The sequence below is a fragment of the Lutra lutra genome, chromosome 9 (assembly GCF_902655055.1).
Source record: "Lutra lutra chromosome 9, mLutLut1.2, whole genome shotgun sequence".
Lineage (NCBI taxonomy): Eukaryota > Metazoa > Chordata > Mammalia > Carnivora > Mustelidae > Lutra > Lutra lutra.
Genome location: NC_062286.1, coordinates 38,420,956 through 38,436,072, shown reverse-complemented (window position 1 = coordinate 38,436,072; position 15,117 = coordinate 38,420,956). Strand labels below are relative to the sequence as shown.

The 15,117-nt window shown below is 43.0% G+C and overlaps 2 gene segments (V, D, J or C); one reads left to right on the top strand and one right to left on the bottom strand.

Annotated features, from left to right (window-relative positions):
* LOC125109330 (immunoglobulin kappa variable 2D-29-like) overlaps nucleotides 1-15,117 on the bottom strand; it is a 664,016-nt gene that overhangs the window by 589,719 nt on the left and 59,180 nt on the right.
* On the top strand, nucleotides 6,418-7,948 carry LOC125109335 (immunoglobulin kappa variable 3-11-like). The segment is given in 2 exon segments: nucleotides 6,418-6,694; nucleotides 7,391-7,948. Coding segments are annotated over 2 exon segments (384 nt in total).

The window sequence follows — 15,117 nt, the reverse complement described above, 5'->3', positions numbered from 1 at the left end:
AGAGTCCAGAGTGTCTCATGGTTTTTCTCCCTCTCTGATGACTTCCCATTCAGTTTTCCCTCCCTTCCTCTACGGTCCTCTGTGCTATTCTTTATACTCCGCATATAAGTGAAACATGATAATTGTCTTTCTTGCTCAACTTATTTCACTTAGCATAATCCCTTCCATTTCTATCCATGTTCATACAAGTGGTAGGTATTCATCCTTTCTGGTGGCTGAGTAATATTCTGTTGTAAAAATGAACCACATCTTCTTTATCCATTTTTCTGTTGAAGGACATCTCATCTCCTTCTACAGTCTGGCTATCATGGACATTGCTACAACAAACAATAAGGTGCACCTGCCCTTTCTTTTTACTACATCTGTGTCTTTGTGGTAAATACCAGTAGTTCAATTGCTGAGTTGAAGAGTAGCTCTATTTTTAATGTCTTTAGGAACCTCCATCCTGTTTTCCAGAGTGGCTGCACCAGCTTGCATTCCCACCAACAGTGTAAGAGGGTACAAAATCTTTTGGCAAATTTTTAGTTGCAATTACCAGAAACCTCAGCTTGCACTGCATTAAATAGTAAAGGGAATCTGGTTGCTTAACATAATGAAAAAAAGGTTTAAAGAAAAGGGATCCTGTCACCTATTATATCACGAAGATCTAGTTTCTACCTTACATTTTGACTTCCATTGCACTAGCTCCATATGAAGGGAAGCTTTAGCGTGGATGCCAACAGATCCTGTATTATATATGTTCCATATACATGGTATTCATTCCTCACATTCTATCAGGAATTCTGAGATTCTCTCCATGTGGTCCAGCTTCAGTAATGACCATTCTTGACATATTTCTACAGGCCACTCCAGTCAAGGAGGGGAATTTGGTGAATGGAGAATCCAGGGTCCTGCATTTCATCCCTGGAATTAAGCTGGAAGCAGAGCACCCAAAGCAAATTGACCAAACAGTAACTGAGAGCCTTGGAAGGAAAAATGGGATAGTTTGGAGGAAATAATATATATATCCTCTCTTCCATCTGTATCTGATGCTCTGAGTTAAGGATTATAGGAGGAAATAGTAAATGATTCAAGGACAAGTCACTATAATCTGAGGCACATGAAGAATCAGTGCTTACCTTTTTTATTTGATAAACTTCTTTTTTTTTCCAAGAAAAAATGGAAAAAGGTAAAATGAAAGATGGTTTTCCTCACCAGAAAGGAATATTAAACATACAAAAATGCTCTGATAAAATTGGGCCCAGTTCATCTTTATATATAGTGTTAGAGTATTGATTTTTGTCACCAATCTTCATCTTGGGCAGTTTCATGCTGCAGGGAAGTGAGGAATGGCACGACTACTGTCTGTGATCAAGAGATGATTTGGACACTTGACAATATATGAGACTACAGTTGATTTTATTTTTCCAGTACAAAAGTGTAAACCCACACAGACATGTTCTCTCTTCCTCTGTCTGTCCATGCTGAAGGATGAGGATACACTAAATGGACCTGGACATCCACTGCCCCATTCATGCTGAGTGACACCGCCCAGGGAGGGGACCTCAGAGAACAGGAGTGACAGCAGCAGAGATGTTATTTGTTTCTTTCTTATCCATCCTTCCCACTGAAAGAAGAGTGCTATGAGGTTTTGTTTGATTTGTTTTATTAATTATTTTAGAGAGCAAGTGGAGGGAGGAGAGGCAGAGGGAGAGGGAGAGAGAAAACATTTTTGTTTGTTTTTATTTTTGTTTTGTTCTTGCTTTTGTTTTGTTTCTGGAAACGAGACAGTCTTTTTTTTTTTTTTAAAGAATTTATGTATTTGATAGACAGAGAGTGAGAGAAGGAGAGAGAGCACAAGCAGGGGGAACAGGAGAGGAAGAGGGGGAAGCAGCCTCCCTGCTCAGCAGGGAGCCTGACGCAGGACTTGATCCCAAGACCCTGAGATCATGATCTGAGCCAAAGGCAGAGGTTTAACCCACTGAGCTACCCAGGTGGCCAAAAGAAAATCTTAAACAGGCTCTGAGCCCAGCACAGAACCTGATACGGTGTTCCATCTCCCAACCCTGAGATCATGACCTGAGCCAAAATCAAGAGTCAGACACTTAGTCAACTGAACCACCCAGGAACCCCTGTTTGATTTGTTTTAAATTCTCTATGCCTAGGAGAGTTTACGAAGCTGTTCTTTGTGGAATTCTAAAAGGATTGTTGATTTGGAGTCAAGATAAATGAAGAACTGCCCTGCAGGGCCTGGAGCTGAAGCTATTTCACCTCCTGCCCCCAGGGGGAGCTGTGATGCTACAGGCGGGAAGGATTTGAGCTATTGCTTCAGACCCTGGTTGACCTAAAGAGCAGGGACAAGGGTGATTCCTAAGTATGTGGTGACACATTTTCTGAAATCGAGTTTGTGCACAGGGAGCTACCAGAGGTCTGCTTTGGACATATAGAGGCGCCTTTGAGTTACCCAAGAGCAACTTCAAGTATGTGTTTAAAATTCAGAGGAAAGTCTGAGATAGAGATGTAAATGTGTACCCTCTATGCTCATTCTGGTGACATGAGTACATTCCATGCACTCACGCTATATTTATATCATTTCAGTTAGGTTCTGAAATTATATACTCATAAATACATATATTTTACTACAAAAGTGATTTATGCTTTCAGGTTGACTTTAGCTGGTTTGAAATTGGACAGTTAACAAGAGTTTATTAACTGTTTGTTTGTTAATGGATATTAACAAGAGTTTACATTTGGGGATTTTGCTATATATTGCTGAGAATCATAGTTTTAAGGTGATTTCTGGGCCTCTTGTAGCATACAATCACATTTCCTGGGGTGTTGATATTTTTGTCTCTTTCTTTCCATTCTCTGATTCACAGCTCACTGAGCAGGCACTTTCATGCTCTCTGATGCTTTGCATAGGCTTCTCGGGTCTTGGGTTGGCTGCTGAGAGCTCTATTAATAGGGTTTCTTGGGGGTGGGGTCCAGGGGCATCAAACGGGTGACCAGCAGCATGATGGTGTCACAGCTCCAATTCCTCCTCCTCCTGGCGCTGGGCATCTCAGGTGAGAGGCTGAGAGGAGAAAGATCTTTATAAAATTGGCAAATGACTTTACCAGGTGGTATGAATAAACATTTCATTGAAACAGTTTGAGTACTTATGAAAAATAAGGAAACCTACATTTTTAGATACATATTTTAGTATACTAGTGAGACAGTGTATGGCCACTGTCCATTTGTGATTGCAGGTGTGTCTGGGGACATCGTGATGACCCAGTCTCCAGCCTCCCTGAACGGATCTCCAGGAGAGCGCATTGCCATGAACTGCAAGTCTAGCCAGAGTCTTCTATACAGCTCCAACCAGAAGAACTACTTAGCTTGGTACCAGCAGAAACCAGGGCAGGCTCCTAAGCTGCTCATCATCTGGGCATCCACCCGGGCATCTGGGGTCCCCGACCGGTTCATCGGCAGTGGGTCTGGGACAGACTTCACCCTCACCATCAGCAACCTCCAGGCCGAAGATGTGGGGGACTATTACTGCCAGCAGTATTATAACTCTCTGCCCACAGTGCTTCAGCCTCGAACACAAACCTGCTCCCCAGGGCCATGGGGTCAGGGAGGCTTTGTTGAACCAGCTGCTTCCTCCCCACTCAGCCTTGTTTCTCCCTAAGTTGTAGGAGAAGCCTTTGAGTGAATCATAGAAGAATGTATGAATCTTAAGGGAAGATTGAGTGGATAAGCCTCTTCTATGTCTCTTGTAACAGGAGGTCATTCTGTGAAGACTGTAATGACTTGCCATGGGCTCTTGTCTACACCGTTCAAGATATTTTGGATCACCTGAATCTGAATTGTCCATATAGATGGGTTTATATTACTGACATGATCATGGCTTTTGCCGCATCTTGCGGAGAAGGGATCAGTGGGCTTCAGAGCAGAATGCTCCCCTGTAACATAACACTTCAGCATTCCCTGTAACCCTTTGGTCAGCTGCATAACTTGCCACCTCAAGACATGATTACTCAGTGGTGTTCTTAAGACTGCCCTTTGCTCAGCTTCTCCTCTTTCTAATTGCCAGAGGCAATTAGAAAGGGAAAATGTAAATAGAAAGATAATATCTCACTGGATCCCAGTTGAAGGCTTGCAAAAACATTTGAGGTCAACTGAGAAGGGGCACGGTTATGTGAGTTGTCATAGAAGCTGTGTAGACCTCACAGTGGAGAAGAATTCATGGTTCTGTCTATGAGAGTAGGACTGGATTTAGGTTCTGGGACTTTGAGGATAACCCTACATTTCCTGTTTCTGCACTATGAAAACACTTGCATATTCTTCTAGATTATCTGGAATGTTTCTCCCCTCCCCAACAACCTGGGCTCTGCTATGAAGACTTAACTATTCCCACTACACAGATCTCAACCATCCATAAGTGTGGAAGATGAATTGGATGCTTACTGAGCATGCAGACATGCTTCATTCTTAAACATCTCAATATCTGAGGCCTTCAGCTTCAACCTTTCCTTGGGCCTCATGGCAAACTGGCTTAACTCCAATCTATTGAATAAAAAGAAACTGTGTGTACAATTATTGTTGTTCTAGATTACTCAATAAGACTTCAATAGAAGACTCAAAAATTGCATTTGATGTTTCAGTGAAAAGATAGCATTTTTCTCCTGTTGGTTGTACAGAAAGTGGCTCATCAACCCATCATGAAGAAAATCACTGACAGACCGAGGACAGCAGAGCTGATGTGGAAACAGTTTGATCTTACTTTAAGTCATTGACTCAGTAGACTCTGAAATCTACCATTTCTCTGACCCTGTTACTTGTACTGACATTCTATGTGATATTTAAACTTTGGTTCTCTATTATTAAGTAACCTCCATGGGGCAGTAGATTCTAGGTAAACAGGTCCCCTTGCTCTATTTTGGTTGATTGCACGTTACCTCACAAACATCAACTGAAGTGTGTCTTATCATGCATTATTGTATCTTCCAAACACTAGAGCAGCTCTCTCCCTGAGCTAGAGGGAAAGTGGCAGCCCAGTAGCTTGAGTGAAGCATGGCACTGCCCCTACTCAGCCCTTCGTGTTGTAACTAATGTTGTGTTGGGCACCAGGGCCAACGACCTTTCTCGCAGACAAACAGCTGCAAGCTTAGATGTGTGAACTTCCTTTGTATTCTACACAACTTTCACTAAAGTAAGCCAATGTGGCTCCCTTCAGTGTAGATGCAATGGAAAAGTGGATCAGTTGTCACAAAAGAGCCTCCCTGCCCAGCTGGTCTGTGGGATTGTGTCCAGGGCTATGACCGTGTGGGAAGTGGCTGTGACTTTATAGAGAGCACTAAAGAATAACAGAGCTAACCTGCCTATTACTGATGGCTGGTGTGTAGACAGTGTAGGACCTCCAATTCTCTGTGCACACCTGGGACGGGGCCCTGGATTGGAGGCTACTTGACAGGTGTCCTGAATCAAGTCCTGGCTCCTGTTAGTTCCAAAGTTAAGTGGTCAATTTCCCTTTTGTTGTTGTTGGAGTTGGTGATGGCTTTCTCTATGTAGAGATCCTGTCAAAGGTTTTGTTTTCTCAGCAAAGGAAATATCATCTTGAATGAAGAAAATAAGTTAAATAAAAGGATATGGCAATAAATCCATTAAGTCTTTTCAACTGAACCCAAAGGACAATTTTCCTGGATACAATATTTAAACAATCCTAAAAAGACTGTTATTAGTTTTTGTTCTTGACTATTCAGAATAGAATATCTTACCAGTTTATTCTCAGTTGATTTCTTGTACCCTTTTAACCTCTAAGAAATATTTTGAGATATTGGTCATTTTTTTCCCTTCCTAGGTAGACTAAATCTAATATCAATGCTATTACCCTGCCCAGTGTCTTTGGGACATGATACTTTTGCTGTAGTAGAACAAGAGGTTCCTCAGTTTGAGATTTCAGTGACAAAGTTTTAATGGTGGCAAGTGAGATGCTGGCTGTTCACTGTGAATGGGAGCCAGTGGAGTGACCCCTCCACCTGGGAGGGCTTTGAGGGGGACATGACATTGGTTTCCAGGACTGAGAAGATAGAGTCCCGGGGTTATCCACACTGAGGCAAGTTCCTTGATTAGTGTCTGTTCCCAGCCTTCACCAAGGGTCCGTGCCAGACCTCTCACCCTTTCCAGGTCCTAAGGACATGTCAGGACTTCATATGAAGGTCTTTTACTCAGTGGGGCCGACTTCCTCTCCCCATGGAACCAGGCCACCCAGGTTCACTCTTTTATAATCCTGCAGCTTTCTCTTCCTGACAATAATCACAACTTGAAATACATTATTGTGGTAATTCTAGGGATTAAGAGTGTTCCTGAAATAACCTATATCCTCACAGTAGAAGAGCCCAGGGCACTCCCCCACATGGCATCTCAGACAGACTAGAAGGCAAGGATTCAAGAAACTGGTCCCCAAATCCCTTGGGACATGCTTGAGCTATACTTGGAAATTTCTGGTGACCCAAAGTCCCACAGGGTGTTCTGAGAGTAGGTGTCCGCTTTGGGCACAACCTCAAGCTCTTCTGAGCTGATTTGCATGTTGTGTCATTAGACAAAACCCCAGGCTGCTCTCGACATCCTTAAAGGCAGCTGGTCAGGGCCCCCGAGGAGCAGCCTCTAGTCCAGCTTTCTGAGATGGGGTCCGGGACTCCCCTCCTGTGGATTCTGCTGCTCTGGGCTCCAGGTGAGAGGGGGGCACACGGAGAAATGGTGGTTAAACTCAATGTGGCCTCGATGCTTTCAGTGTGTCTGGGTTTTTGGTGGCTGGAATTCAAGCATTTGGCATGGGGTTCCAGTTGCCCAGTTCCCTTCCGTTTTCTGGTTCCTCAGAGTGTTGTCCATGACTTTGACTACAAGGTCATCAGTGCTGTGGGCCTCCACTAGGATGCTCTCAGTATCTTTGTTAAATTTGTTGTGTTTCCAATGGAATATTACTCAGCCATCAGAAAGGATGAATACCCAACTTTTGCATCAACATGGATAGGACTGGAGGAGATTATGCTGAGTGAAATAAGTCAAGCAGAGAAAGTCAATTATCATGTGGTTTCACTTATTTGTGGAACATAAGGAACAACATGGAGGACAGTAGGAGAAGAAAAGGAAAAGTGAAGGGGGAGAAATTGGAGGGAGAGATGAACCACAAGAGACTGTGGACTCCAAGAAACAAACTGATGGTTTTAGAGGGGAGGGGATGGGGGAATGGGTGAGCCTGGTGGGTATTAAGGAGGGCACATATTGCACGGAGTACTAGGTATTATATGTAAACAATGAATCTTGGGACACTACATCAAAAACTAATGATGTATTGTATGGTGACTAACATAACACAATAAAAAATTAAAAATAGAGAAAAAAAAATTTGTTGTGTTTCTCATTCCAGGCTGCACTGGGGACATTGTGCTGACCCAGTCTCCAGCCTCTTTGACCGTGTCTCCAGGGCAGAGGGCCACCATCTCTTGCAAGACCAGTCAGAAAGTCGGTGACATTTTGGGCATTACCCACTATATTACATGGTATCAACAAAAATCAGGACAGCGTCCGAGAATGCTGATTTATAAAGCATCCAGTCAAGCGTCTGGGGTCCCGGCCCGGTTCAGTGGTGGTGGGTCTGGGACTGAATTCAGTCTCACGATTGATCCCGTGGAGGATGGCGATGCTGCCAACTATTACTGCCAGCAGAGTAAGGAGATGCCTCCCACGGTGCTCTGGGTCTAAACAAAAACCTCCCCAGGCGGCTGCTCAGTCATTTCAATGAAAAAAAAACCAGCCTTCAACTGCCAGAACTGTCAGCTCTCTATCTTTCAGATACAGCCTGATCTTCTCACACTAATTTGGATTTTTAACTTCTCCTATTTGCTTGAGCTCACCCAAAGATCTCTGTAGTTGTTCAGCAACTTAAGAATTGTGATGTAGTTACTTTTCATTTTTTGATGAAGATTTTTCTATCTTTGTGTCTTTTTTTTTTTTAAAGAAAATCCTCTCATTTTGAAGGAACAGGAATAGGAAGGGTTAGTTAAAGCCTCAACATAAACAAGGGGAAGAAATGACAATGGGACAACTTCGAAATGACTAAAAAAGAAGTCACGTACCTAGAGTTCACTTCTCAGCAAAGCTTTGCATTAACTCCTCCCAGAGTTAATGTAAAGTCAAGACCATTTGGAAATCCATATCTCTAGACACGGGACCTTTTTTTTTTTTTTTTTTTTAAATTTTTTTATTTTTTTTCAGCATAACAGTATTCATTATTTTTGCACCACACCCAGTGCTCCATGCAATCCGTGCCCTCTACAATACCCACCACCTGGTGCCCCCAACCTCCCACCCCCCCACCCCTTCAAAATTCTCAGATCGTTTTTCAGAGTCCATAGTCTCTCATGGTTCACCTCCCCTTCCAATTTCCCTCAACTCCCTTCTCCTCTCCATCTCCCCTTGTCCTCCATGCTATTTGTTATGCTCCACAAATAAGTGAAACCATATGATAATTGACTGTCTCTGCTTGACTTATTTCACTCAGCATAATCTCTTCCAGTCCCGTCCATGTTGCTACAAAACTTGGGGATTCATCCTTTCTTTCTTTTTTTTTTTTTTTTTTTTTTTTTTTTTTTTACAGCTTTATAAACATATATTTTTATCCCCAGGGGTACAGGTCTGCGAATCGCCAGGTTTACACACTTCACAACACTCACCATAGCACATACCCTCCCCGATATCCATAACGCCACCCCCTCTCCCAACCCCCTCCCCCCATCAACCCTCAGTTTGTTTTGTGAGATTAAGAGTCACTTATGGTTTGTCTCCCTCCCAATCCCATCTTGTTTCATTTACTCTTCTCCTACCCCCTCAACCCCCCATGTTGCATCTCCTCTCCCTCATATCAGGGAGATCATATGATAGTTGTCTTTCTCCGATTGACTTATTTCGCTAAGCATGATACCCTCTAGTTCCATCCACGTCGTTGCAAATGGCAAGATTTCATTTCTTTTGATGGCTGCATAGTATTCCATTGTGTATATATACCACCTCTTCTTTATCCATTCGTCTGTAGATGGACATCTAGGTTCTTTCCATAGTTTGGCTATTGTAGACATTGCTGCTATAAACATTCGGGTGCACGTGCCCCTTCGGATCACTATGTTTGTATCTTTAGGGTAAATACCCAGCAGTGCAATTGCAGGGTCATAGGGTAGTTCTATTTTCAACATTTTGAGGAACCTCCATGCTGTTTTCCAGAGTGGTTGCACCAGCTTGCATTCCCACCAACAGTGTAGGAGGGTTCCCCTTTCTCCGCATCCTCGCCAGCATCTGTCATTTCCTGACTTGTTAATTTTAGCCATTCTGACTGGTGTGAGGTGATATCTCATGGTGGTTTTGATTTGTATTTCCCTGATGCCGAGTGATATGGAGCACTTTTTCATGTGTCTGTTGGCCATCTGGATGTCTTCTTTGCAGAAATGTCTGTTCATGTCCTCTGCCCATTTCTTGATTGGATTATTTGTTCTTTGGGTGTTGAGTTTGCTAAGTTCTTTATAGATTTTGGACACTAGCCCTTTATCTGATATGTCATTTGCAAATATCTTCTCCCATTCTAGACACGGGACCTTTATTCACCAATACCTTAAGGAATTTTTATTACTGATCTTTATGAATCGATGACCAACAATGGGAGAATTGTTTCAGGAGACAAGCAGTGAGGCTGTTACTCATCCTTGGGGAGCAGGGAAGATATTTCCACCCATGGTTCCTCATGGTCCTTTCATGGTATCTCCTCACTGCACACAGGGATAGATTCAATTTTGTTATGAGACTAAAGAATACCTTTCAGCACTTTTCCTTGACCAAATCCTTGCATAAAATCTCTTGCTTCTGGTATTCTCACTTACTCTTTCATAATTGATATATAACTTTTTGAAAACTATTCTCTAACAGTCACAGATAAAAATGTGACTTCTAGCTAAATATCCCAGCAGTAGAATATTGTTCATCTTGTGACTAAAAAGATCATTACTTAATCTGTAGTTATTTAATGAGCCCCATTCTTGCTTCTCAGTGCCAGGATCTTTTTAAAAAGAGAATGAGTTTAAGGGCTGGATAACTTGCTATGCTAATAACCCAATAGCTAAGCGTCCTTCAGTACCAGAGAGAAAGGTCTATTTTGTCGAACCTTCCTGGTGGGTTCTCTTCTCTGGATGGAACCAGTGCCTGTCTTATGTGGAAAGCCACACTGAGGATATCTGGATTCCAGGTCACCCACTGGGAAGCTAGTTTTCCCAGTGTCTTGAGGGTTCAGAGGTGTTTGAAGAGAGCTCACTGGATGGGCAAGGTCTCAGTTGAGCAACTGCCAAGAAAAGAGGAGGGGGATCTGTGGGTTTTGGATTTTCGGATAGAAATTAGGTGACTCCTTCCTTAACATATTCTTATTGCTAAGGAAATTCACTTCACATAACGGGTCCATGGAGCTTTCCTTGCTAACAAGTTCAAAGTAAGCCTGTCTGGACAGGGACATATATTTGAGCCAGGTGTATGCATACTTTGTAAAAGCTCAGAGAATCTCCTCTTTCCTATACCCACTTGACTTATACAAAGAAGTGGATGGCATATATGGACTTATAAGATAGGACCTCCTCACCTACACTCAGACGATTTGCATCTCTTTTGCTCTGAAACCACAAAATTCTCAGAATTGTTTTTAAGAAGTGTTCTCAGGAGAAATGTGTGTTTATCCTATGAAAGAACTCAGCCAAAAATAGATTTTCAGGCTCCAGACCTCGTTCCTGTGATTGAGAGAAAATATCTTCTGAGGGGACCTGGAGAAAATTTCGGGAACTTTCTTATCAGGGACTGGGCCTTCACAGAAGAGGCCATCACTTGTTCAGGTCAAATGGGAAGTACCTGGGGAACCTGGGAGAGGAGGTTCCTCTCAATATAGTCACCACTAACTCTCTGCATGAACTTGGGATATTTATGACCCTTTCTGAGCCTCAGCTTCGTCCTAGTAAATTGTATGCAAGTGTATATGGTGTCCTCCACTTCTCTTTAATATCTGACATTTCATGGGGGGAGGCAAAAGAGAGTCTGAGAGCCCACTCAATTCTCTAGGACCTGAATGAAGTAAGGTGCTAATCCTAACAAGCGCCTTTTTCAGGTGGTAAATGGAACAGAGAAAGCTGCAAAAGATGGGTGTCCATGCTTCTGAAGGAAGCAGCTGTTCTCTGAGTGAAGGCAGATGAAGCCGGTGAGGTCTGTGGTGGAGACTGGATCACCGTGGTTCTCACTGGAGTCTTGCTGACCAGAGCAAACTGGAGCATCCTCCATTCCAGGCTGCCTATGGAAAGAGTAAAGTCTATTTAGATCCACTGGTACTGAATTGGGCTGGGATGCCAATGGCCCGGCTGGTTGCACCAAGGATGAGGACCCTGGAAGTCTGCCCAGGTTTCTATTGGTACCAGGCTAGTTAGTTACCAACACTGACTCACTCTACAGGTAAGGGCTATCCTCTCACCTGCAGACAATGAAAGGGAAGCTGGAGACTACATCCTCATGATTTCTTTGGTGGTATCTGAGATTGGAAATGAAACATGAAAGGTATGCCTATAATCTGGATCTTAACTGTTATCTTCCTGACAGTGCTAGGATGATTGTTCTATATTGAGTTTTTTTTTAAGATTTTACTTTTGTATTTGAGACAGAGAGCATGAGTGGATGAGAAAGGCTGAGAGAGAGGGAGAGGAACAAGTAGGCTCTCCGTTGAGTAGGGAACCCAAATTGGGTCTCTCTCCCAGGGTCCAGGGATCATGACCTGAGATGAAGGCAGATGCTTAACTGACTGAGCCACCCGGGTGCCCCTTTAATGAGCTTTTATGATTGTGCTGACTGAGCAAAAGTCACAGAGCAGTCTCTGTGAGTCTCTATATTTGACCATCATCACTGAATGAGGAAGGACTTATGCAGGTTGGTTTTACTGAAGATTTGCCTCAGTTGTCAGAGGATGTTAGTTTGTGTTCAGTAAAATGGAAGGCTAGTGTGTAATTTGTCTGAGATCCAGATAGTCTTGGTGAAACTATTTGATCTGTTCTCCTGGAATCAGAGTTTATGAGAGGGAGAGACAGAGAGAGTGGGGTGGAAGGGGCAGAGAGGCTCTATGTGGGGCTCGACCTCATGACCCTGAGGTCATGACCCTGAGATCACAATCCTGAGATCATGACTAAGCTGAACCAAGAGCTGATGCTTAACAGACTGGGCCACCGAGGTGCCCCAACAATGTGATACTCTTATACTTTGACCCGTAGACTTTATCAGCACACAGAATCTAACCCACACTGTTTCCGCCAATCCTGGAGACACACAGAGGCCTGTTCCTTGATGGGCCCACCTGGAACTTATCTCTAATTAGAAGGAAGACTTTCTCCTTGCATGAGTACTGAGATCAAGCCATCCAGCCAGAATGAGCTTCCCCAACTGCAGGTCACTGGAGTAATTTCCTGAGCTCTGAGACCCCTGTGACCCAAGTTGGTCAACCTTCCTAAATAACTGTACTCACTAGAGGATAAGGAACATACATACTTTGCCTGCAGTAATAAAGCCCCACATCGTCAGCCTCCACCCTGCTGATTCTCAGGGTGAAATCTGTCCCCGACCCGCTGCCACTGAACCTGTCTGGGACCCCAGTGAAACGGTTGGAAGCCTCATAGATCAGGGGCTGTGGGGACTGGCCTTGGCTTCTGCAGGAACCAATTCAAATAGGATTTTCTATTGCTGTGCAGGAGGCTCTGACTGGCCCTGCAGGAGATGGAGGCCAGCTCTCCGGGGGTGACCAGCAGCAAGAGTGGGGTCTGAGTCAGCATGACCTCCCCGCTGGATCCTAAAGTAAAGAGAGAATTGTAAGATTACATGCCAATATTATGAGTCATTTTCAAAATTTTACTTGGTAATTATTTCAGGCTACATCACTTTCTTGTAACTTTTTTAAAAAGGTTTTATTTATTTATATGACAGAGAGCATGAGTGGGGGTCAGTGGCAGAGGGAGAGGGAGCAGCAGACTCAGCTCTGAACAGAGAGCCTGATTTGGGGCTCCATCCCAGGACCCTGAGATCATGACCTGAGCCAAAGGCAGAAGCTTAACTGACTGCGCCATGCAGGTACACCATACTTTGTGATATTTATTAATAACCCCAAATATCCAATTTCAAAAAAGAACCTAAGATTTGCAGCATACCAAGTCGTGTCTAAAATTTGCCTTCCTCACCCCCTTTTCTCTATGTCATAGTCTTACCACAACGGATCTTTGTTCTTTCTGAAATGTTCCTTGCTCTCCAGGATCTAAAAATCACATGCCCCTTCCCAGAGGTAAGACGTAGGCTTCTAGTTCTTGGCCATAATAGACATGGAGAGCAGGGGTGTCCGCAGTGGGAACCTCCCTGACCCACTCTGCTTTCTCATCTCCCCTCTGTCCTTACCTGGGACCCAGAGCATCAGCAGCCCCAGGAGCTGTCAAGGGAACCTCATTTTGGGAAGTTTGTTTGATGAGTCCTGACCAAGATGACAGCTGGTCTTTTACCTCAGTTGCAAAGGTTTTATCTGAGCCTTTGTATCTTAGTCCTCCCTTAGGGAACAATATGCAAATCTCCTGGTGACTACAGCCACTGGGTAAGAGCCAATGGGAGGGTGGGGGCCCCCAGGGGAGCAGAGTAATATAAAATGTCTGTGTTCAAAGGAAAACCCAGAGAGCTAAGATCTATGCTGCCTGAAGAGTAAAGGCACACAGTTCAATGTTTCCTTCTTTTCCTCAACCAGTGTTCTATGTCTCTAGAATATTCCCAGTCACATTTATACTTCTTAATAAGGTTGAGTTCCATAAATAGTTGGTGACTCTTAATCTTTCTCACATTTATTTAAATGAATCTAGGTTTGTCTTTTTGTTTTAAATTGTGGTAAAAGTAGTGCCAAGGAAAGGGCAGAAATCTTAATTGTGCATCTGAGTAAGTTTTACATAAATTCACAGTCCATATTGAAGTGTAGAATATTTCAAATTCTCCAGATGCCTCTCTCCTCCGAGTCCATACCAACTCCCCCCTAACCCAACTGAGGTAACTATTATTTTGACATGTTTCACAATACTTTGGACTTTCTTGGACTTCAACTTCATATAAGTCACAGCAAGCATCATTTTGGTTTTTTTTTTATTCTTTTTCAGTTTATTTTTATCATATGTATGTATGTATGTATTATGTTCAGTTAGCCACTGTATAGTAATAATTAGTTTTTGATGTACTGTTCAATGGTTCATTAGTTACATATAACATCCTTTTGTTTCCATCCTCTTTCTAGTTTCCTTACTATTTTTGAGTGCTTCCCCCTTCTTGTGGATTTGAGTTAGCTCCTTCTGTCACTTCTTTGAGTCTGAAGGATTTCCTTTTATGGTTCTTGTTCGCATATCTGCCAGTAATGACTTCTCTTCATTTTTGCTTCTCAGGGGATATCTTTACTTTTCCTTTATTTCTGAAGGATAGTTTTGTGGTTATAAAACTCTTTGTGGACTTCTCTTTTCTCTTGAAGCACTTTAAATCTGTCCCTGTTTGTAGTCCCTACCAGTTCCGGTGAAAAGATAGCCAATGTATTATTGTTTCCCTTAAAAAATGAGTTGTGTTTTTTTTCTTGTCACTTTCAAGATTTTCTCTTTGTCTTTGATCATTTTTACTCTATTGTGTGTAATGTGAATCTCATTGTGTTTCTCTTGAACAGATTTCCTTGAGTTTCTTTGTTCTATAGATTAATATGTTCCATTATGTGTGACGTTTTCCCCATTATTCTGCCAATATTTTAAAAAATATTGTGTTTATTTATTTGAGAGAGGGAGAGAGAGACAGAGCACAAGCAGGGGGAGGTGCAGAAGGGGATGGAGAAGCAGACTCCCTAATAAGCAGGTTGCTGAGTATGGATGAGGGGCTGGATCCCAGAACCTCAGGGTCTGAGCTAAAGGCAGCTGCTTAACCGACTGAGTCACACAGGCATTCCTATTCTGCCAGTGTTTTAATATTTTATGTTTAAATTACTGGATTTGCTGAAGGATCTTGCTCCAATCCACACCCCACCTGAAGTCCAGTTTTTCC